The sequence below is a fragment of the Caretta caretta genome, chromosome 2 (assembly GCF_965140235.1).
Source record: "Caretta caretta isolate rCarCar2 chromosome 2, rCarCar1.hap1, whole genome shotgun sequence".
Classification (NCBI taxonomy): Eukaryota; Metazoa; Chordata; order Testudines; family Cheloniidae; genus Caretta; species Caretta caretta.
In genome coordinates, this window is record NC_134207.1 from 12,427,756 (window position 1) to 12,451,408 (window position 23,653).

Genomic DNA, 23,653 nt, shown 5'->3' on the forward strand with positions numbered 1-23,653 from the left:
GCCTTCCCACAATTCCCTTGTGTGCCCAGAAAGGACAGAAGTTCTCCTGCAGTTCAGTAGGAATGAATTCACAGAGCATCTCAATTAACTGCAGCACAGAGAAACATGGGATGTGGCCCCAGAAGTCTTAGCACCACACATGAGTGAGTGAAATGTCAGTGTACATACAGCAGCTGTAGTGTTATTTCGGTGTGGCCTCTCTCACTAAAGCGAGGCTAACTTGAGAGGAGTAACTCAAGTATAATTAATCCTGCAGTGCAGACATACCCTCAGGGAGTGAGTGTGGGATACCCACAACCTCTAGGGGAGTAGGAGAGAGAGGCCTACTTCTGTCCAGTATTGTCTTCATGGGCAATACGCCACCAGCCAATCCAAACTCACAGGTGCTTGGACTGACCAATGGCAGCCCCGCTAATGAGGGAGGGCTGCCAGTGACAGGCCTGTCCCCCATGTCATGTCATGTCATGTCACCAGCTGGATTGCCTAGTGCCTGCTTTATTCTTGTTCTGAAATGTTAGTGTGGCATGTAGGGCCTAGCTTAAAAACACATGAGGTGCTGTCCAATAGAGAGGTACCCCGGGCATTCACAGTGATCGCCCCGAAACACTTGCCAGTAGTCTTAATAAGTATGTGACATATCTTCAATATTGGCAATATTCCCTACAGTACTGCAAATACTGATGTCATACGTCGGCCCTCGGTAACAGCACAATTGGCAAGGTAGCTACTCTACTTTTGGTTAATGCTCGTTTAACTAACTACCCTGTGATACTTCTGGCCTAAATTGTCCCGAGTGATTAATGAGTATGGGTGCCTCTATTTTTTGAGTGCACAACTTTAAGCACCTTATTTTCAAAGGACTGGTGTTCATCATCTTTGAAAACTGGGTCTCTGTAAGGATAAGTCAGGTGTAGCACCCAAAATCATTGGTCACTTTTGAATATTTATTCTTTTTCTTCAAGCTGTGTGACTTCAGCTCTTCTCTGGGTCGATCATTTGCGCTATTGGTGCACACCATGGAAGTACCTTTGACAAACTTAACTTTTATGTCAGTCCTGCCAAGGGCTTTATCAAGAGTAAAATGAGGGTGGGGGCCATTCTTGATACAGTTTTAGAAAACTAGGTAAGGTACAAATTACATTAGCTCTGCCAGAGAGTAACACTGAGTTTACCTTCACTGCTTCTGAATTTTACTGGAAATCATTATGACATAACACTGAATTGACTAATGCATTAATTTCCTTACTTTGGGGGTATATATTAAAAAATGCAGTTTGGCAATTATTTTATTTATATATAATATAAATGGCATAGCTGCAGCTCTTGTCAGTCTGGAATCAATGTCTGCAGTGCATATTTTCCAGTGGAGGAAAAAATCTCAGAGTGCATTTTGGAAAATGAGAGCGCTTGAGAGGGGCAGGCATTAAGAGAAGCAAAAATAGTGTTTAAATCATCAGTGAAATAAAAAGCCAGTCACCTGGAAAACGTACAGCCAGGAGTTGGCAAACAAACTTACCAATAGCTACAGTATAATACTTTCTCCTGATTCAAAAATATATCACATCAGAATCTTGACCTGCCTTGCATGGATGTATTGGAGTGGGTGGGAGGCACTTAGCACACCTTTGGGCACGATACAAATGAACATAAGAGTCTGAAGACAGAGAGTCTCCCCTATTGCAGAAGCTGGACAGAATTCCAAACGAGCCCATCTCATAGGTGCTGGAACTAGGGGTTTGGGGTGCTGCTGTTCCCCCTGGCTTGAAGTGGTTTCCATCATATACAGGGTTTACAGTTTGGTTCACTGGCTCTCAGCAACCCCCACTATACAAATTGTTCCAGCAGCCCTGGCCCCTTTGGGTGCTAAATGGAAAGCCTGCCGATGCACCAGCTACTACTCTGTGGCACCAGAATGTCATGCACACTTTTCCATCTCCCCTGTTATGTACAGTAGACAGCTATCTATGCTCAGACTGATGCTCATGAGCCATCCTCCTCTGCACTTACACAGTGGTCTTAGATAGAAGAGCACCGTGTATGTGTGAAGTAAACCAATCTGTTGGCCATCTTTGTGTCATTCTATACCTTGGGGGAGCATCCTGGAACCCCCATATTCCTCATTTTAAAATCATCGTGATCCTACATATAAAGCATGCCTTGTATAAGGTATCAGGGGAAAGGTTATGATCTCCTGAAAGTAATTTTTCTGTCCATATATGTATATCATAAATGTATATGAAGTTGAGAATTGTGTTGTATGGTTGTCACTAAAACAAGCTGTAAGATGGGGAATCAGCCAGATAATAGCTCCCCAGAGGCAACAGCAAGGAAAGTAACCAAGACCCAGGCAGGGTTTCAATCAGCCCATCAACAACCATTGCCCAGCAAGGGAGCTATAATGCAATGACTCACCTACATGACGCCACTCCAGGGGAATTGTCCAACCTTGCCTGGAGACTCAGCAATGCACCCAGACATGCCTGGACTTGTGTTTTCCAAGCACATGGACTGAGGGTATAAAACAGACAGAGTGGAAACATACTGGGCCCTTACCCTGCCCCCACCTAGGCTGCAAGCAACTAAGACACCGAGAAGAAGACAAGACTCCAACAGAGGAGATTGGCCCAGGTTTAAGGAACAAACTTGTATATTAAGGACTGCAATATTCAGTGGGGTGAGAAAAACTGCTTAATCTAGAGGTTGCCCAGTCTAATAGGGTTGAGAGTTTAGACTGCGTGCTTATATTTTCTTTTCTTTTGGGTATGCACTGATTTTTTGCCTAACACTTAATATCACTTAAATTTAAACCTTTGTAGTCAATACATTTGTTTAACTGTTTATCTTTACCAGTGAGTTTGCCTGAAGTGTTTGGTTATCTGCTCAGGTTTGCAAAGGCTGGTGTAGGCCCGCTTTCCATTGATGAAGTGGTGAACCAATTAATAAATCTGCACTGCTCGGCTTGAGCAGTGCAAGACGATATATTCCTGAAGTACAGTGCTGGGTGCTGGGGGGATTTGGCTGGTGCCTTTCTCTGGGTGATTCCTGAGCGGCTCTGGGAGCATTCATGCAATCTAGCTGGATGTAGGGCTCCACATGCTGTTGTGCTGAGTGATCGCAGCGCCTGGAGGGGTTTGCTGCGGTCACTAGCAAGGCATTGTGAGAGACAGCCCAGGGTGAAGAGAGCTAAGGGGGCACAGCGGTCCCACAGTCCCAGGCTGCACCCTGGGGATCCCGTCACAATCTTTTTTGTGACATCTGTGATACAGACTCATTTTCCTGCCCCAAAGAGCTTATGTGGTAATCCCTGCCATTCATTATTTCTGGAGTTAGTTCTGTTCCCTGTGCAACCTCCCTTCCTTGTCTTTGATAAGTGCCTTGGTGGGAGAGGGCACAGGGGATGGGAGCCAGCGAACTCTGTACCACTGTGGTGTTTTGGCTGGAGACTGAATTTTTAGTCAGTTCTCCATTTAGAGAGCTGTTGTGTGCTGTGTCTGGATACCTTCCATTCTCTAAAATGGGTGTAACAACATCTCTCTTTCCTCCCAGGAATATTGTGAGAGCTTGGAAAGCACTGCGAGGTTCTAGGCTGAAAAGACACTATGTACATTTCAATGATTATGATATTGCCTAATTTAGCATTATTGCTGCATCCTCAGGCTGTCTTTGTTTTTTATGACTCACAATCACAACTTGGATAGGGTTCTTATCAATAAAAAGCCTGAACAGAGTCCATTGAAGTTGGTATAAAGATTCCCATTGAGTTCCCTGGGTGACGGATGAAGCCCAAAGTGCTGAAGCAAGATGTAGTAACTTAAGTGAATTTGTTTTTAAGCAAACTGTTCAGCATGTTTAAAATACCTGTTTTTTTTTTTTCATTTAGGTGATGACCTGAAAAGATCATGTCTGAGGTACAGGGAACGGTCGAGTTTTCTGTGGAACTTCACAAATTCCATAATGTGGATCTCTTCCAGAGAGGGTGAGTTTGGAGCTTCCATTAGTTTTTAGCTGATTGGATAATGCCCATTTATGGAAAAGACGTAGACTCTGAAATAAATTGCTTCCTGCTAATGCAGTTATACTTCATGTAATCTGCGGGTGGGGGGTAGCATTAGTCTTTCCTCACAGTCAAGGAAGCTGGAAGCATGTTGTTTCCACTTATCTGCAAAGTCTGACTGTCTGAATTATTAAAACAATGTGTTTATAAAACTAGATCAAATGGATTTAACCAGCTGCTTAAGCTTAGGCACAGTGACTGGTTTAACTCTCCGGGGTTAGCTCTGATCTTCCAACATGAATGACAGTTGTGCTCCGTGACTTTTCCTTCCTGTTCCATGTTAAATAATGCCCACTTTGGGGTCATAAATGTAATTGCTCTATTTTCCTAAAATGGGGTTTAATGGGATTCTACTAATTCACATTTAGAATTGGAGCACTGAGTATTTGCTATTAACCCACTGTGGTTTTAAAATCAGTGCTTCAGAACAAGGGCAACTTCCAGGAAACTTATTTAACTTTTCCCTGGCCTTTGCCTGGTGGTAAAGGCATAACAAATATGTGGCTACTAAATGGTGGTAGCCTCGTCTAAAGACTGCATGGTGACTGTGCTTAGATCACAGGTGTATTCTGTGATTTCTTTCATCAGGGCAAGGGACCTATATTGTAGGTCTGCTCAAGGATACCAGTGGAACTGGATAGGTTCAGACAGCTCTGAGGGTGTGCACTTTGTTGCTAATTGACTATTCTATTGCGAGTCTGCTGTGATATTTATTTTTTGTCAGTGAGTTTTGATATACTGACAGAAATGCCCTCTTCCTGGCTGCACCTCCCTTGTCCGTGGATGGCAGATAACTTGGCTATGCAGGTAACTGATAGTGCTAGCTGAACTGTGAAACTCTTCCAGGTGTGGGATAGTTTAGCTAATCAGAGCTGCCTCCACTGGAAAATGGAATATAATTTTTCTTACTATGATGAAATGTTCAGTGAACCCATGAAAAATTGTTCCCATGAAGTCCCTGAAAGGGCCAAGGAAACATGAAGGCCATATGATCTATAGCAGTAGGTGTTGATTAAAACTAAAACACAAATCACTCTTGGATAGATACCTATTTTAGATTTGAACCAAAAATACACTTTTTTTTCTGCCAAGGTATGTACTCTTGAGAAATGAGGACGAGATAGGCACCAGTTGAGTAGAATCCTAGACTGTTAGGGTTGGAAGGGACCTCAGAAGGTCATCTAGTCCAATCCCCTGCTCAAAGCAGGACCAACCCCAACTAAACCATCCCAGCCAGGGCTCTGTCAAGCTGGGCCTTAAAAACCTCTAAGGATGGAGATTCCACCACCTCCCTAGGTAACCCATTCCCAATGCTTTACCACCCTCCTAGTGAAATAGCGTTTCCTACTATCCAGCCTAGACATCCCCCAGTGGCATAGCCAGGTGGAGCGAACAGGGGGAGCAGACATAAAAAAAGGTGCCACCCACTTGTACTCAGCCAGCGGCGCTCCAGGTCTTCGGCAGCACTTCGGCGGCGGGTCCTTCACTTGCGCCGGGTCTTCGGCGGCACGAAATGCTGCTGAAGAATTAAAAAGGTGTCACTTGTTCTCAGTGGGAGAGTGGCCGCTGCCCCGCTCCCCCCCCAGCTATGCTACTGCATCCCCCACTGCAACTTGAGACCATTGCTCCTTGTTCTGTCATCTGCCACCACTGGGAACAGCCCAGCTCCATCCTCTTTGGAACCCCCCTTCAGGTAGTTGAAGGCTGCTATCAAATCCCCCCCTCACTCTTCTCTTCTGCAGACTAAACAACCCCAGTTCCCTCAGCCTAGCTCCATGGAACTTAGAACAGCTGCATCTCTTCATCCTATTCATGGCCCAGAGAACAATGTTTAGAGCCCTGATTCTTGAAAACAGCCTTGACTATACCAAATATAACTATTAGGAAGAGAGCACACATGCCTTTTAATCAAGGGACTTGGTTCAACTTGATCACAAAATGGTTTAATCTGCAAGGAGTTTACTGGGTTCTGTACATTTTAGCTCTGTCTGCCATCTAAATACTAAAATAGGTGAGCTTGAATGCCTGGCATTAGATAATGATGATATAATAGGCATCACAGAAACCTGGTGGAATGATGATAATCAATGGGACATGGTAATTCTGGGGTACAAAATATATAGGAATGACAGAGCAGTCGTGCTAGTGAGGGAGTAGCACTATATGCGAAAGAAAGCATACAGTCAAATATAGGAAAAATCTTTATTAAATCAAACTGTACCATAGAATCTCTATGGATAGAAATTCCATGCTTGAATACTAAGAATATAACAGTAGGAATGTACTACTCACCGTCTGACCAGTATGGTGACAATGATTGTAAAATGCTCAAAGTTTAGAGACGCTACGAAGACAGAAAACCCAAGAATGAGGGATTTCAGCTATCCCTCTGTTGGCTCAGTACATATTGCCTCAGGATATTATGCAGAGATAAATTTCTAGACACCATTAATGACTGCTTCGTAGAGCAGCTAGACCTGGAACTCCCAAGGGGAGTGGTAATTCTTGATTTAGTCCTAAGTGGAGTACAAGATAGGTGAGGTGAATATAGCTGAACCACCAGGTAATAGAGACCATAATGTAATTAAATTTAACATAGTTGTAGTGGGGAAAACACCAAAGAAATCCACCACAGTAGTATTTATCTTCAAAAAGGGGAACCACACAGAATGAAGAAGCTAGTTAAATGGAAATTAAAAAGAATAGGCACAAGAGAGAAATGCATGCAAGCTACATAGAAACTATTTAAAAACACCATAATAGAGGCTCAGACTAAATTTATACCTTGAAGGAAAAAAACAGAAGACCAAAAAAAAACAAAAAAAAAAACAAAACAACCCACCATAGTTAAACAGCAGAGTAAAAGAGGCAGTTAGAGGCAAAAATACATCATTTGAAAACTGGAAGTCAAACCCTAGTGAGGAAAAGTGAAAGGAGCATAAACTCTAGCAAGTCAAGTATAAAAGTATAATTAGGCAGGCCAAAAAAGAACTTCAAGAACAACTATCAAGATCTCTGTCAAGCTTTCTTACAACTACAATACCCACCTGCAGAAGTAAAGAAACAGATTGATAGAGCCAGAAGAGTTCCCAGAAGTTACCTACTACAGGACAGGCCTAACAAAGAAAATAACAGAACGCCACTAGCGGTCACCTTCAGCCCCCAACTAAAACCCCTCCAACGCATTATTAAGGATCTACAACCTATCCTAAAGGATGACCCTACACTCTCACAAGTCTTGGGAGACAGGCCAGTCCTTGCCTACAGACAGCCCCGCAACCTGAAGCAAATACTCACCAACAACCACATACCACACAACAGAACCACTAACCCAGGAACTTATCCTTTGCCACAAAGCCCGTTGCCAATTTTGCCCACATATCTATTCAGGGGACATCATCACAGGGCCTAATAACATCAGCCACACTATCAGAGGCTCGTTCACCTGCGCATCCACCAATGTGATATATGCCATCATGTGCCAGCAATGCCCCTCTGCCATGTACATTGGTCAAACTGGACAGTCTCTACGTAAAAGAATAAATGGACACAAATCAGATGTCAAGAATTATAACATTCATAAACCAGTCGGAGAACACTTCAGTCTCTCTGGTCACGCAATCACAGACATGAAGGTCGCTATCTTAAAACAAAAAAACTTCAAATCCAGACTCCAGCGAGAAACTGCTGAACTGGAATTCATTTGCAAATTGGATACTATTAATTTAGGCTTAAATAGAGACTGGGAGTGGCTAAGTCATTATGCAAGGTAGCCTGTTTCCTCTTGTTTTTTCCTACCCCCCCCCCCAGATGTTCTGGTTTAACTTGGATTTAAACTTGGAGAGTGGTCAGTTTAGATGAGCTATTACCAGCAGGAGAGTGAGTTTGTGTGTGTATGGGGGTGGGGGGAATGTGAGAAAACCTGGATTTGTGCAGGAAATAGCCCGACTTGATTATGTAAAGAGTTGTCACTTTGGATGGGCTAGCACCAGCAGGAGAGTGAATTTGTGTGGGGGGGTGGAGGGTGAGAAAACCTGGATTTGTGCTGGAAATGGCCCACCTGATGATCACTTTAGATAAGCTATTACCAGCAGGACAGTGGGGTGGGAGGAGGTATTGTTTCATATTCTCTGTGTATATATAAAGTCTGCTGCAGTTTCCACGGTATGCATCTGATGAAGTGAGCTGTAGCTCACGAAAGCTCATGCTCAAATAAATTGGTTAGTCTCTAAGGTGCCACAAGTACTCCTTTTCTTATCAGAAGACAGAAAAGCAAACAGAAAAAAAATTAAATACATCAGTAGCAGGAATTGAGCCAAACAATCCATGGGGCCACTGGACAATCAAGGTGCTAAAGGGTTACTCAAGGAACACAGAGCTCATGCAAAGAATTCATTTAGCTTCTCTGCATCAGTCTTCACCACAGAAGATGTGAGGGAGTTTCCCACAGCCATTCTTTTTGGGTGAAGTACCTGAGGTGCTGTCCCAGATTGAGGTGTCAATAGAGGACGTCTGGGAACAACTTCATAAATTAAAAAGTAATAAGTCACCAGGACCAGATTGTATTCACCTAAGAGTTCTGAAGGAACTCAAATATGAAATTGCAGAACTACTGACTGTGGTATGTAACCTATCGCTTAAATCAGCCTCTGTACCAGATGACGGGAGGGTAGATTATGTTATGCCTATTTATTTTTTAAAAAGGATCAAGAGGCAATCCTGGCAATTACAGGCCAGTAACACTAACTTCAATACCAGGTAAATTGGTTGAAACTATAGCAAAGAACAGAATTATCAGATATGTAGGTGGACACCATATATTATGGAAAAGTCAACACGACTTTTGCCTCACCAATCTATTAAAATTCTTTGAGTGGGTCCACAAACGTGGGCACGGGCAATCCCAGTTGATACAGTGTATGTGGACTTTCAGAAAGCCCTTGACAAAGTCCCACACCAAAGGCTCTTAAGCAAAATAAGCAGTCCTGGGGTAAGAGGAAGGTCCTCTCATGGATCAATAGCTGGTTAAAAGATAGGAAACAAAGGATAAGAATAAATGGTCAGTTTTCACAATGGAGAGAGGTAGATAGCAGGGTCCCCCATGGATCTGTACTGGTACCAGTTCCATTCAACATACAGTAGAACCTCAGATTTATGAACATAAGAGTTACAAACTGACCAGTAAACCACACACCTCATTTCGAACCAGAAGTACACAATGAGGCAGCTGCAGAGACCCCCCCCCCAAAAAAAAGTGTGTGTGTGGGGGCAAATATAGTACAGGACTGTGTTAAATGTAAACTACTAAAAATAAAGTAAAAAAAAGATTTTACAAGGTAAGGAAACAGTTTCTGTGATTGTTTCATTTAAATTAAAATGGTTAAAAGAAGCATTTTTCTTCTCCATAGTAAAATATCAAAGCTGTATTTAATCAATGTTCAGCTGTAAACTTTTGAAAGAACAACCATAATGTTTTGTTCACAGTTCCAAACATTTCAGAGTTATGAACTACCTCCGTTCCTGAGGCATTCATAACTCTGATGTGCTAATGTATTAATAAATAATGTGGACAAGAGAGTGAAGAGGGAGATGGCAAAGTTTGCAGCCAAAACAAAATTCTCAAGCTAGTTAAGTCAAAAGCTGATCACAAAGAGTTACAAAGGGATCTCATTAAACTGGACGACTGGGCAACAAAATGGCAAATGAAAGTCAATGTTAAGTGCAAACTAATGCACACTGGAAAATATAATCCCAACTATGAATACAAAATAATGGAGTCTAAATTAGCTGTTACCATTCAAGAAAGAGATATTGGAGTCATTGTGGATAGTTTTCTGAAAACATCTGATTCATATGCAGTGGCAGTGAAAAAAGCTAACAGAATGTTAGGAACCATCAGGCAAGGGATAGGGAATAAGACAGAAAATATAATGCCACTAAATAAATCCATGGTACACCCACACTTTTAATACTGAGTGCAGTTGTGGTCACCACATGTCAAAAAAGATGTATTGGAATTGGAAAGGTTACAGAGAAGGGAAGAAAAATGATTAGGGGTATGGAACAACTTTCATGTGAGGAGAGATTAAAAAGATTGGGAATTTTCATTTTAGAAAAGAGATGACTAAGGGGAGGATATGATAGAGGTCTATTACACCATGAGTGGTGTGGAGAAAGTGAATAAGGAAGTATTGTTTACTCCTTCACATAACACAAGAACCCATGGTCACCCAATGATATTAATAGGCAGCAGGTTTAAAACAAACATAAAGAAGTACTTGCTCACACAAGACATAATCAATCTCTGGAACTTGTTGCCAAGGCATCCTATGAAGGCCAAAAGTATGAGTGGGATCAGAAAAGACTCAGATAAATTCATGGAGGTTAGATCCATCAATGGGCATTAGCCAAGATGTTCAGGGATACAGCCCCATGCTCTGGGCATCCCTAAACTATCCATGTCCAGAAGCTCAGACTGGATGACAGGAGATGGATCACTCCATAATTGCCATGTTCTGTTCTTTCCCGCTGAAGCATCTGGCACTGGTCGCTGTTAGAAGACAGGATACTGGGCTAGATGAACCATTTGTCTGGCCCAGTATGGCCGTTCTTTTGTTCTTATGGTTTTCTAAAGGGCTGAGTGTTGGTCCAACTCTCCTCTGAAAGTCATTGACTTCAATGTGAGCAGAGTTAGGCCAACAGTGAGTGCTTTAGAAACAACAGCTTAAATAAATAAAAATAATTTCCAAAGGACAAAACAAGAGATTTCTGGTAGGCCTTCCCCACAAAAGCCCAAAGGCATTTGTTAATAATCAAATTCCATTTATTCGTTGAAATTGTCTGTTCCCTAAATAAATAGTTAACATTCAAAACTATGTTAAGTGGCCTGGATGATCAAGAATGTTTAAATAGAAAACAATCAGAATTCTTTGTGTTTTCCAGGCCTGTGTACTGGGGACCAGTCATCAATAGGTTACATGTTTCAAGTTGTTTTTTTCTTGGAGAGATATGTGCAATTAATACTAATGTTCTCTTACTCAAAGGCACCAATGTAAGTGTCAGTATTTATAGACATGAATGGTCAATTGTTGATTTGTAGAAAATATTATTGTGGGGAGAAAAACGCTTTTTGTTGAAACAAGAGACTCATGCTGATGTTTGATGCTGGAATTCTAAAGGCTGAGTAATGAGTAATAAGTAATGCAATTTCTAGAAGGAAAAGCAGTTTTTAGTTTCTCCATCCGAGTTCTCTCCATCATGTGCTGCTTAATGACTGGTGACAGATATTTCTCTTGTAAAATTAGCTAGCCAATTCTGATCATCTTTAATAGACTAGGAAATAAAATTATCCCTGTCTGCTAGAGATCAATTAATTGATTTGTCTGGTTCTGTCAGAAGCAATCCTTCTGCACCTTTATTCTTGAACTGTTTTAAGACCTATTTGATGGATTTCCATACTTAAAAAAACCCCTGATACTGGCATACGCACAGTATAAATAACTCTCTGAGAGACTGAGGGGAAAACAAAGTTCATAGGAAAGGTTAGCAGATGCCTTGAAAATACTGAAATTCTGACTCTGATGTATTTTTAAAACACAGTGAACGTGAAAGAAATGAATCAGGGCAAATGATTGAATTAATTCACAATTAGTCCCTTGACTTCTAGAATTGAAGGCCAACATCTGAGAAACCAGGAGAAGCATTATGATGAAGCATTCTGTTTTTTTGGGGGTGGGGAGTGGCGGCATTTATCAGGAGCCAATGCAAAGCTGTAGTCTGACTCCTTCCATAATTAATAAAAAGAAAAGGAGTACTTGTGGCACCTTAGAGACTAACCAATTTATTTGAGCATGAGCTTTCGTGAGCTACAGCTCACTTCATCGGATGCATACCATGGAAACTGCAGCAGACTTTATATACATACAGAGATCATAAAACAATACCTCCTCCCACCCCACTGTCCTGCTGGTAATAGCTTATCTAAAGTGATCATCAAGTTGGGCCATTTCCAGCACAAATCCAGGTTTTCTCACCCTCCACCCCCCCACACACAAACTCACTCTCCTGCTGGTAATAGCCCATCCAAAGTGACAACCCTCTACACAATGTGCATGATAATCAAGGTGGGCCATTTCCTGCACAAATGAGAGAACCTGGATTTGTTCAGGAAATGGCCCACCTTGATTATCATGCACATTGTGTAGAGAGTTGTCACTTTGGATGGGCTATTACCAGCAGGAGAGTGAGTTTGTGTGTGGGGGGGTGGAGGGTGAGAAAACCTGGATTTGTGCTGGAAATGGCCCAACTTGATGATCACTTTAGATAAGCTATTACCAGCAGGACAGTGGGGTGGGAGGAGGTATTGTTTTATGATCTCTGTATGTATATAAAGTCTGCTGCAGTTTCCACGGTATGCATCCGATGAAGTGAGCTGTAGCTCACGAAAGCTCATGCTCAAATAAATTGGTTAGTCTCTAAGGTGCCACAAGTACTCCTTTTCTTTTTGCGAATACAGACTAACACGGCTGTTACTCTGAAACTTGCATAATTAATATGACAACTGCCATGCCAGGTCTGACCAGTGGGCCATACCGTTCAGCATGCTCTGTGACAGTGTCAAGTGTCAGCCACAGGCAATGCATTCATCTATGACTCTCTAGGAGACTGTATCCCATCTTGGCAGATAATTTAGCCTCAAGAATGCATGTGTGTTACCTACCAGCTGGACTGCAGTGGTGTGATCTAGTGAGCCACTGAAGCCATCAGCTCTTAGGACAGAATCCAGCAGCACATCTCCTTAGAAACATAGGCTACCCTGAGCACATTGGACCCATCCTCTGCTTGTCACACTAGCTCCCTACAGAATCAAGTTCAAGGTCTCAAATAATATTTTCAGAGGTCTCAATGGTGTGAGGCCACGATATGGAAAAGATTGCCCGTAGAGATCCAGGGCATGGACACACCATGCCACTTTGTGTTCTTCGTGCAAGGTGCATTTCTTCACCACCACCATCACTAATAAAATCACACAGCATGGGACACAAACATTCCATCCCTTCCTGGCAAATGATGACCTGGCCTCAGTTATTCATTCCTTTGTCACCTCTTGGCTGGACTACAGCAGTGTAACCTACTTGGGCAGAAAGCTTTCAGCACTTACACTCCAGCTGGTACAGAACACCGCGGCACATCTTCTAAGCCACACCAGACCCATTTTCTGTTCCATACGCTGGCTGCCCTTAGAATATGGAATCAGGTTCAAAGTCTTGGTCCTTATCTCAGAAGTGCTCAACTGGCTTGGACCCAGGTTACCTTTAAAAAAAAAAATCAACGAAAGCTCTGGGATGAAGACTACGGTTGACAACGTCACTCCCTTGGCACAATGCAACTTTCTACCATAAGAGTAAATCTTGTTTTGTTCAAAAAGAAAAGGAGTACTTGTGGCACCTTAGAGACTAACCACAAGTACTCCTTTTCTTTTTGCGAATACAGACTAACACGGCTGTTACTCTGAAACTTGTTTTGTGCAGGAGACAGAACCTTCTCAGGTACTGGTTCAAGACTGTGGAATGAACTCCCACAAATACTAAGGACCATCACAAATCTCACCACCTTCTACTCCAAGTGCTAGGCCTTCTTGACCTGCCTTCTCTAATCTAAACACATTGCTCTGTGTGTGTGTGTAAACCAAACCAAACCAAACCAGAGCACTCCACTGCACATGCTTCTCCCCCTGGGGAGAGGATGACAGAACAAATTGTGTGACCAATATTCGTTATATTGCTTAATGCACTACTGGAAGGCGCTCAGACGCTACACTGAGGAACGTGGTATAAGATCTCATACAGAATAGAAGAAGAAAAGCAGTAGTTAACAATTCTGTTTATCTTTAATAAAAAGTTAGCCACTAGAGTGCCTTATAAAATTCATGGTATTTAAAAACCCAAATGTATAGAGAGTTGGATGCATTAGTGAGCTCACCAAACGTACCTGTGGGCGATGATGCAAGTTGAATAAACTAATATTGGAGAGAGTGCTAGCGGCTTTCCAGTGCCCCTGTAGCCTGATTTTTCAAAGCTGCTGAGCGCTCCCTAGGCCAATGGAAACGACATGTGCTTAGCTCAGTGGTTCTCAAATGTTTGTAGTGGTGACCCCTTTCACGTAGCAAGCCTCTGAGTGCAACCCTCCCCTTATAAATGAAAAACACGTTTTTATATATTTTACACAATTATATACTGGAGGAAAAGCGGGGCTTGGGGTGGAGGCTGGCAGCTCGCAACCCCCCATGTAATAACCTTGTGACCCCCTGGGGGGTCCCGACCCCTAGTTTGAGAACCCCTGGCTTAGCTCCTTTTGTTAATCAGACCACTAGGACCTCATTCAAAACCCATTGACTTCAGTGGTCTTTGGATCAGGCCCTGTGTGATTTGGGTATGTGCATTCAGCATCTCAAAAGCTCAGGCAGGCCCCTAAACAAATGTTTTCAGATTTGGGTGCCTAAGTTAAACAGTGAGGCATCTGTACTGGAGCTCAACTCGTGGTGATTTGAGTTTGAGATCCCTGCTCTAACTCCTTATAGAATTACAAGAATGTATGTGTTCCCATTTGGGGATCACGGTGTGTGTGGGGGATGGGAGGTGTTGCCAAACCAGCAGGCTCATAAAATGATCCCTGTTTATGTGCTGCAACATATTGTTACTTAAAGTGAAGTGAAACATTTTTAAACATAAGCTTAACTGGAACGAGTTGGAAACATGACACCAACACAAGCAGTCAGTGCAATTATTCTAAACGAGAAGAGAAATGGGGCTGACAATTGTAACTAAATGAGCAGTGCTGGTAATGAAATATCCCTGAAATGCTTCAGAGAGAACCTGTGCTCCGCGTAAGCAATTGTGGTGGAATTTGAGGCTATTCCTGGAGTTGGCATGTGAGGATGATACTGCTGCTTAGCAGTTATTTGGCACTTTTCCTTTCCGAAGCACTTCACAAATGCTAACTAATTGAGGCATGTGAAGTTATCTCTGTTCAGAATGTGTTGTTACATTGTTACATACTGCACATATCTCAGGGGAGAGAGCTGCACAACCACCAGCAGCAAATGGAGCATTTAAATATAGGCTAAGCTGTTAGGAAAAACAGCCCGCCAGATCCTGTGCCCCTTTGCACCATTCTAAGGTCACAAATAGGGTAGAGAGCTTTCCTACTATGGCAGCCGAAGAGACTCTGATGGAGGGGAAGTCTGGGGGTGGTGTAAAGCTGTATAGCCTCCTCTACCCCACTCAATCAAACCCCTGGCACATTGGTCTTTCCTGGATGGAGGGAATGGAGTCATTCTACACTGCATTCTGGCAATCCACAGCCAATGCAATGGTCCTTAGGTGACTGCTCCAGCTAGCATAGCGTAGAGCAGACCACAGCGTGGTTTGGGGCTTAGCACCACCTTTCCCTTCACCACCCTGGCTCCTGCACCAAGTACAGCTTTGACTTTGCTCAGGATAGTTACTGTGCATCTTCTTACACACAGCCTGAAAATAAAATATGTATGTAATGGTGTTACAATATTGCTAGTTTTAAGAAAAAGCATCTCACACTTTTAATGATTTTTATAACTCTCAATAGTATTGCTCAAGCACAAATAATCGTAGGCCAACAGTTTCAGACTTGGGCCTCCAAAGATAGGAACCTCTGAGCGAGCGTATGTTGGCTCATAAATAAGTACACAGATATTCTGGTCACCTAGAAACACCTATTTATTGTATAGATCAGGAATCAGCAACCTTTGGCATGTGTGATGGTCCGCTGGCGGGTTGGGACTGTTTGTTTACCTACAGCGTCCACAGGATTGGCCGATTGCAGCTCCCACTGGCTGCGGTTCCGAGGGATGTGCTGGCTGCCATTTCCCGCAGCCCCCATTGGCCTGGAATGGTGAACCGCGGCCAGTGGGAGCTGCGATTGGCCGAACCTGCAGACGCTGAAAGTAAACAAACTGTCCTGGCCTGCCAGCGGATATCCCTGACCGGCCGCTTACCAAAGGTTGCCAATCCCTAGTATAGATCCTGTCTATTCATTTAAACTGAAATTCTCCCCAAAGGTTCAGGTCCTCGGTAGATCAGCTATTCTTTGTTGAACTGAAAGTTTTATCAGCTTTCTTGACAGTGATCAAAGCCTCTCTCATATTCCTGAGTATAATAAATTTAACATGAAACCCTCTTCCTGTGATATTGTTTAGCAAGCTTTTATTTTATAATAAAAAACAGGTAAAACTCCTTCCAGTTAAATGTCAAGTGCTTTGAAGAACATCTTGTAATGATCAGTTGCTAGTGTTATGGGCTGGTACAGTGAGCTGGCTTTTGAATTCATGCCTGGTAAACATTGAAAGTTTGGCTAAACCCCAAAGATATCAGGGTTTTCTTTTTTCAGATTATGTCCAAACATTTTCATCTGACAGTCCCTGGGTAAAGATAAAAGGGGTAAAAAATAGGGGTGGCATCTTGGTAGGGGTCTACTGTGTACCACCAAATTAGGTAGAGGTGGTGAGGAGGCATTTGTAGAACAAAAAGCCAGAAATATGAAAACTACAAGACCTGGTAATAATGGGGGCTTTAAGTACCCAGACATCTGTTGGAAAAGTAACAGCAAAACTCAAAATTTCCAGTAAATTCTTGGAATGTATTGTTGACAATATTTTGTTTCAGAAAGTGGAGGAAGTAAGTAGGTGGAAAGATGTTTTTAGATTTGATTCTGACCAACTGGTAAGGACATGTGATATGCTCATGTGACCCTGGACTCCATCTTGGGCCAGTAACTTTCCACAAACTGGTGCTGTGGTCTTTGTTTGGGACAGTGAAATTCCGTGCACATGGCAGAGGATATAAAAGATCCCTGAAACATCTCCATTTTGTCTTCATTCCCCTGGACTGAATTACTAACAAGGACACTCTAAACAAGGACTGATGATTCCCAATCTGTTTGGGTGATTCTAGAGAGATCTTTGCAAGCTAGCAGTTTATTCTATCTGTGCAACAAACCTGATATAAGGACTTTGCAATCCCTTGTATGAAAACGATTCCTGAACAATTTATGATTCTTTTTTTTAAAAACACATTATTAAACCTTTAGTATTAGTTACTGAAGGATTGGCATCAGCGTGATTATTGGGTAAAATCTGAGTTATGTATTGACCTGGCTAAGTGGCTGATCTGTTGGGATTAGATGGACCCCATATATGATGAAATTGGTTTTCAGTAACCACTCATCATGAAGTCTAGTGTCTGGGTGATGAGCCAAGGGCTGGAATGCCTAAAGAGACTGCATTTTGCCTTCTTAATAACTATTGTGGTGATACAGAAGTTCACTTTTGTTACTGGCTTGGTATAATCTAATGATAGAATAACCACCAGTTTGGGTTGAGTCTACCCCGTTTCTCAGTAGCCTGTCCTGAATTTGGCATTCTCAGCTGGGACCCACTGAGGCGCGGTGGTAGGGTGTCCAACCTGAGACACGGTTAAATGGGTCTGACTTTCATAGAGTGGATACTCAGCAGTTTCTGAAAATGAGGTCCCTTTAAGGGGTCCCAAGTTGGACAGCCAAAAGCTTGAATCCCTTTTGAAAATGTAGGTCTTTACATTTATTCGAAGCTAATACTTGTACTTTTGTGTAAGAGTACAGTCCACTTTGAGAAGGATACAAAGGTGTTAAAATTATTTGGTGCATACATTGCAGACAGTCACGGAGCACAAATGAAAAAATTGGCCTTTATCCCTGTATTGTGGAACTTGAACGTACAGTATGTCTAGATCAGAGACTTTTTTTTTAGCACTTTAATTACTTAGAGTGCTTGCTGCTTTGGCAGTAGATTAACAAATGGAGATCAATTCTTCCATCAATCCATGTCCATTTTGTTATTTGAGAACATCCATTCATCTGCAGAGATAACATCTGCCGAGAAAAGGCATTACAAACAAAAAGCAGGGTAAAAAATGAATTGTTCTTGATAATCTTCTGCACTCATTTGGCAATGCACGATGACTTTTTATGGAGATGTCCTGTAACAGATGAGAAGTTAGTTTATAATGGAACAGAAAATATAACTGCGCAGGGTGATGTTTTTAGCTAGTCAATAACATATGATGAGGATGTCAGGAATTTTATTTTTTTTCTTGACTAGTTTGAACATTGACTCTGTGGATGAGATATTCTCGGGGCATATGTTTCCTGTTGGTAAAATAAACAGCATAAAGCAGTGGAGGGAAATATTTTGATAGAAGAAAATTAATAGCTGGGGAGGTGTAAGGAGGTCTACCACTCACTGTTCAGCAGTGCCTCATTGTGGCTCATCCAGGGAATTAGCTCCCCACCATCAGCACCCCATTTGGTGGTCACTCACTCTGCGGCCCCTCTCTGGACTGGTCGGGAGCTGCAGCGCCTCTCCTTCATTGCTTAGTCCTCTGTCCAAGTCACAGTTGTCCTCCCTCTCTAGGGTTCTCACCAGAGTCTGTCTCCACATGGTTTCAGGCAGCCTCCATATCCACTGTGCTGACTGCACCATTCCCACAGTGGCTTGTAGGGGAACCTAGGCCCACACCCTATACCGGGTTCCAATTAAGGACCGCTTGAACCAGCATTCAGGTCTATTCTCTCAGCCCTTACTGCTCCTTCCCTGGACTGCTTCCTATACTCCTACAGGCTCTTACTCTCCCCCCTTGTATCAGGGGGTGTGACTGCAGGCTTCCTCACTGCACCCCTCTTCTCTCCTCAACTTCTAGGCTTTATAGGGTATGTCAGAGAATTGCTGTGTAGACTTCTGGGCTTGGCCTGGATCCTGAGCCCCGGTACCCTCCCACCCTGCAGGGTCTGAGAGTCGAGAATCCAGGCTCCAGCCCATGCCCAGACATCTACACAGCAATGAAACAGCTTCGCAGCCCAAGCCCCATGAGCCCGAGTTGGCTGGCATGGGCAAGCCATGGGTTTTTCTTTTCTGTGTAGACATGCTGATAGAAGTCCTACCTGTTTCTCTCCAGGTGAGCTCCAATTAGTATCATTGCTTGTTGGCTCCCCAGCTGGTGCAGCCTATGGCTAATTGGCCTCTCCTGCCACCTTAACCCCTTCAGTGTTGGTGTGGGAGGAGCACCCCATCACAGGAGGAAAGTGTGTTTGTGTGTGTGTGCCTGTGTGTATGTGACAGAGAGAGAGAAAATTATGGGAGGAAGGGTAGTCAGTGGGTGGATAAGGAAGCATGGGTAAATGATTTAAGGAATGTCAAGGATAAATCAGACTCTCAATAATGGATAAAATAACGAAGCATTTAACATTTGGAACATAATTAGGAATTTAATTAATTCCAGTGGAGAATGTTTTTTAAAATGCTATGGCTAACCTCACATAATTAAATATTAACTTCATTCTGCTTGAGATTGGACTCCACGTCTATACACGGTCAACACTTGACAATATGTTTGAGGTAAGTAGCATTGGAATAATACTTCCCTATCTCACAGGGTTGTTGCAAGAATAAAAACATTAAAAGACCGAGGCATTCAAATACTGTGGTAATGGGGGCCATATAGGTACTTATTATCTATAGTAATTTCCCTCAGATAATGTACTTGATTGATTCAGCTTAATTTTCCCCTCATGGAAAGTCCATTACTGGATTCGCAAAAAGAAAAGGAGTACTTGTGGCACCTTAGAGACTAACCAATTTATTTGAGCATAAGCTTTCGTGAGCTACATCCGATGAAGTGAGCTGTAGCTCACGAAAGCTTATGCTCAAATAAATTGGTTAGTCTCTAAGGTGCCACTAGTACTCCTTTTCTTTTTGCGAATACAGACTAACACGGCTGCTACTCTGAAACCTGTCATTACTGGATTGAGTTTCCTCAGATTTTGTCACTGTTTTAATCTTTTAACAATTTTTATTTTACTTTCTGAATTGAACACATATAGTTCACAGTCAGCATTTGGTGCTACATGTTTGAAATTTGGGCCTTGATGTGCAGTTGTGATTGGTCACAAAGTTTTGTTTCTGTTCCCTGATTGGATGAGTGAAAATTACAAGTAGGAAGAGAGCTGGAGGAAGCTGCTAAGGCGATTACTCTCTCTCTCAGGAAGGCCAATGAATTTAAGGACATGTAGCAGATAAACAGGACAAAGCTATTTTTTTTGTTTTTGGTAAATGATTAGCCTCGTCCCCTCTAGGAAGGACAGGTCTTAGGGCATCAGTCTTAAAAAAACAAAAAATCAGGCTATTGTCAGATTCATTTGGCAGATGAGGAGTTTCACTGAATTCATCTGTCATTACACTGGTGCACACAATTCACAAGTGTATGCACAGTCCTGAGAGAGTTCAGATGTGGGCCAAACCAGTTTGGTCCAAGATACTCATCAGACTTGTATATTTGCCTCTGGTCAAGGGTTTTGGTGATCTGGATCCCCCTTGGGTGTCCCATCCCATATGAAATAGGTCATGTGTATTCTGTTTATTGCTCTGTCATCAGCACCAGAGATGTGGACAGAGTAATGCGTGATCCTAATTGTGAATGGTGAGGTGATGTCTATCTTAGCTACTTATATGGCTCTGGTTATTGGGCTATCTGATTTCCTCATAACCTAATGGATTAAATGTATTTATCTTCACAGAGCCTCTGAGGGAGGGCAGTGTTATTACCCCTGTTTTACAGAAAGGAAACTGAGGCACAGAGTAGCTGAGTGACTTACTCAAGGTCACATGGGATGTCTGTGGTAGGGCAGGAAATTGAACCTGAGTCTCCCGAGTCCCAGGCCAGTGTGCTAACCATCCTTCCCCTCTGTCCCTGTCTCGCTCATTGACCAGTCTCTTTAAATTGGAGTGAATTCCTTTGGGAATGTGGATGTGGGATTTGCCCAGTTCTGCTTTACAATAACACTGTTATATTTAACGGTTATATTTAACTCTGGGAGTCCTGTTCATAAACAGCTATGTTCTACCACCTTTCTCCAGACTGAGCAGTACCTTGCTCTGTGAGCAATCCCACTGAAGATAGTGGGGCTAGCTGCAAAGTAAAGTACGAAATGTGTATAATGGTGGTAGAACCCGTCCCGTAGGACATTGAGTAATTCCGCAGCATTCCTTAGTGACTGGCTAGTTCCACCATAGGATGCTTTTCCATCAAGAGAGAGGGATTCTGGTCACTATGAGATGTAGTTGGATCAGGACTCTTTCCAGTGGTGAGCTCCAGCTGCTAAGACATCCCTGTCCACACCTGTCTGCCTTGTGCACTTAAAATCTCCTTCTGCTTGTGGTTCCCAGCCTCTCTTCACGCCACAACATAGCACGGGGAAGGTTGTCCCTGAGGGCTGTGGCATGGAACTGTGCTTCATGCTGGTTGTTTAGACTGTAAGCTCTCAAGGGAAGGGACTATGTACTACTCTCTCTGTGGGTACAGCACATAGCACAATTGGAGCCCCATTTGCGATTGATCCCAAGACACTTCCGTAAATCAACACCATTAATAATAATGGTGTGAAGTTTGGTAGCTGACCTGAGGGGAAGCTCCAGGTCACTGCAAAGGAGATAGGTGCACACTGCAGTGCTCAGTGTGAAGGGGGTGGTGAAAGAGGCCTGGCTAAGCAGTCTGGGTAGAGGGGTCACCTCTATTGTGAGAGGAAGGGAGCAGTAGAGAGGCAGGGCTCCTGCTGGAAGGGGAGGGAGTAGTACGGAGAGGATGAGATCTGAGCCATGTGAATTAGCATGATAAAAGTATGGTGGGTTAAAATCCACGTGGCTTGTGATTCTGCAAACTGTGAGCAGGTTCTTTGTCTTTTTCATTATACCCTATCGCCTCCTCCCTTTATTAGCAGGGATGGTGCAAAGCTTTACCTCTTGGGGAGCCACAGTTATATGACTGTCCAAGAGCCCTCCGCGGGGAATCCAGGGGTTTTATTATCTATTTATTTCGAGGAGGTAGGAACGGCAGGGGAAAGAGGGCAAGAGATGCTGAGGGGTTAGACATAGCTGGCCGCTTCCCATTGCCTAACCTCTGAGTGAGGATTTCACTGGGACTTTTGGGAGCGTCCTTACAGTGGGATGTGTTGCATTGAGCTCAGTGACCATTAATGCTCATTCAATTAGCTGCCCTGATGGAGGACATACAGACAGAGAGATACTCACTGCTCCTCTTGAGTCAATCGTTGGGAGTCGCTCCTAGTGGCTGCCAGGGGCCTTTCATAGCAGCTCTCTAGAGATTTAAAATATCTGCCTTGGGAGGGGTGGGGTGGGACTGGATGATTAAGGGGATGGTTTAATGGGATATGGAGTCATAGAAAATCAGGGTTGAAAGGGACCACAGGAGGTCATCTAGTCCAACCCCTTGCTCAAAGCAGGGCCAATCCCCAATTGTTGCCCCAGATCCCTAAATGGCCCCCTTAAGGATTGAACTCACAACCTTGGGTTTAGCAGGTCAATGCTCAAACCACTGAGCTATCTCTCCCTCCTCACTGAACTATCCCTCCCCCCTTGTTAGTTCTTGGTCAGGAGTTTTGAATTAGTTCCATGTTAGCAAGGCTAAATGCTTATCATCTGGCATATGTCTAGGATATGTGAAATAACGTGGCGATCTCTGCCTTGTTGCTAACAGGTGGTCACCCATATAACAGAACTGACAGGCACTTATCTTGGCCGACACATGGGGGATGAAGGAGGGACCTTGAAAGTGATAAACACAAACCTCTACAGCTTGAGCTAATGAGACCAGACCTGTAGCCGGGCTGTAACAGAACCATATTCTCCATGGATAGGGCACAGATGCGGGGACATGTTACACACACTAACCAATGAGTTACACAGACATTACAACTGGCTGTGTTGTTGACTGTCTTCTCAGAGAGGCCGAGGGAATGGGCAGGGGAGATTGAACTCACCTAGATTGAACTTCCTGTAAATCTGGATTTACTAGGGTCAGGGGAACTTGCAATGCAGATGCTGGTGCTGCATCCATTCAGTGGTAAACAGAGGACTTCAGTCTCCAGTACTGAATGCACTTTTAGAACAGAGTGTTTCTAGCCTGCTCGATGCAGATAAAAACCCTCCAGAGCTGCCAACAACCCAATGAGAAAAATAGGTGCATTTGGATGAGACTCAGCGGTTTCCAGCTCGATTTGTGGGTGAGTTGAGGGGTGGGGATATGCAAGTGGAGATGTTGCTGAGAGTTCTACAAGGAAAGAGAACTTGAGAGAAGATGAGAATGAACATTGGAAGTGCACAGAAGAAAGGCAGGCAGATCTCCTGAGGGTACTGATTTTTCATACATGGTACAGGTGGGGGAGAGGGACGTATGCAGGGATAAATGAAATGGCTTTGTATATTTATAGCGACAACAAAGTTTATTTTTGCCCAGGATCTTGAGAGAGAACAGTGCTGGCCTTAGTAACCACTACAGCTGCTCAGGAACTTTCCATCACAATGACTTTTTTGGATGTAAAATGCAGCTTTCACAAAATAAAAATGCTCTAAATCTTTTGATTTTTCCATTGGGAGAACTGAAAAGAAAGATTTCCCGTCAGGCCATTTTGAACCAAATAAAAATATTTTGGTTTATTAAACTGACACACAACTTTTTG

General features: G+C 43.1%; 1 protein-coding gene across 3 annotated transcripts in view; it reads left to right on the top strand.

Annotated features, from left to right (window-relative positions):
• FAM135B (family with sequence similarity 135 member B) overlaps positions 1–23,653 on the top strand; it is a 451,441-nt gene that overhangs the window by 212,873 nt on the left and 214,915 nt on the right. For all 3 annotated transcript variants that reach the window (XR_007355437.2, XM_048841722.2, XM_075124918.1), the window contains exon 2: positions 3,881–3,976. Coding sequence is in view for 2 of the 3 variants with exons in the window: in XM_048841722.2 (XP_048697679.2) it covers positions 3,900–3,976 (77 nt within the window). In the remaining variant the exon portion in view is untranslated. The remainder of the gene's footprint in view (positions 1–3,880; positions 3,977–23,653) is intronic.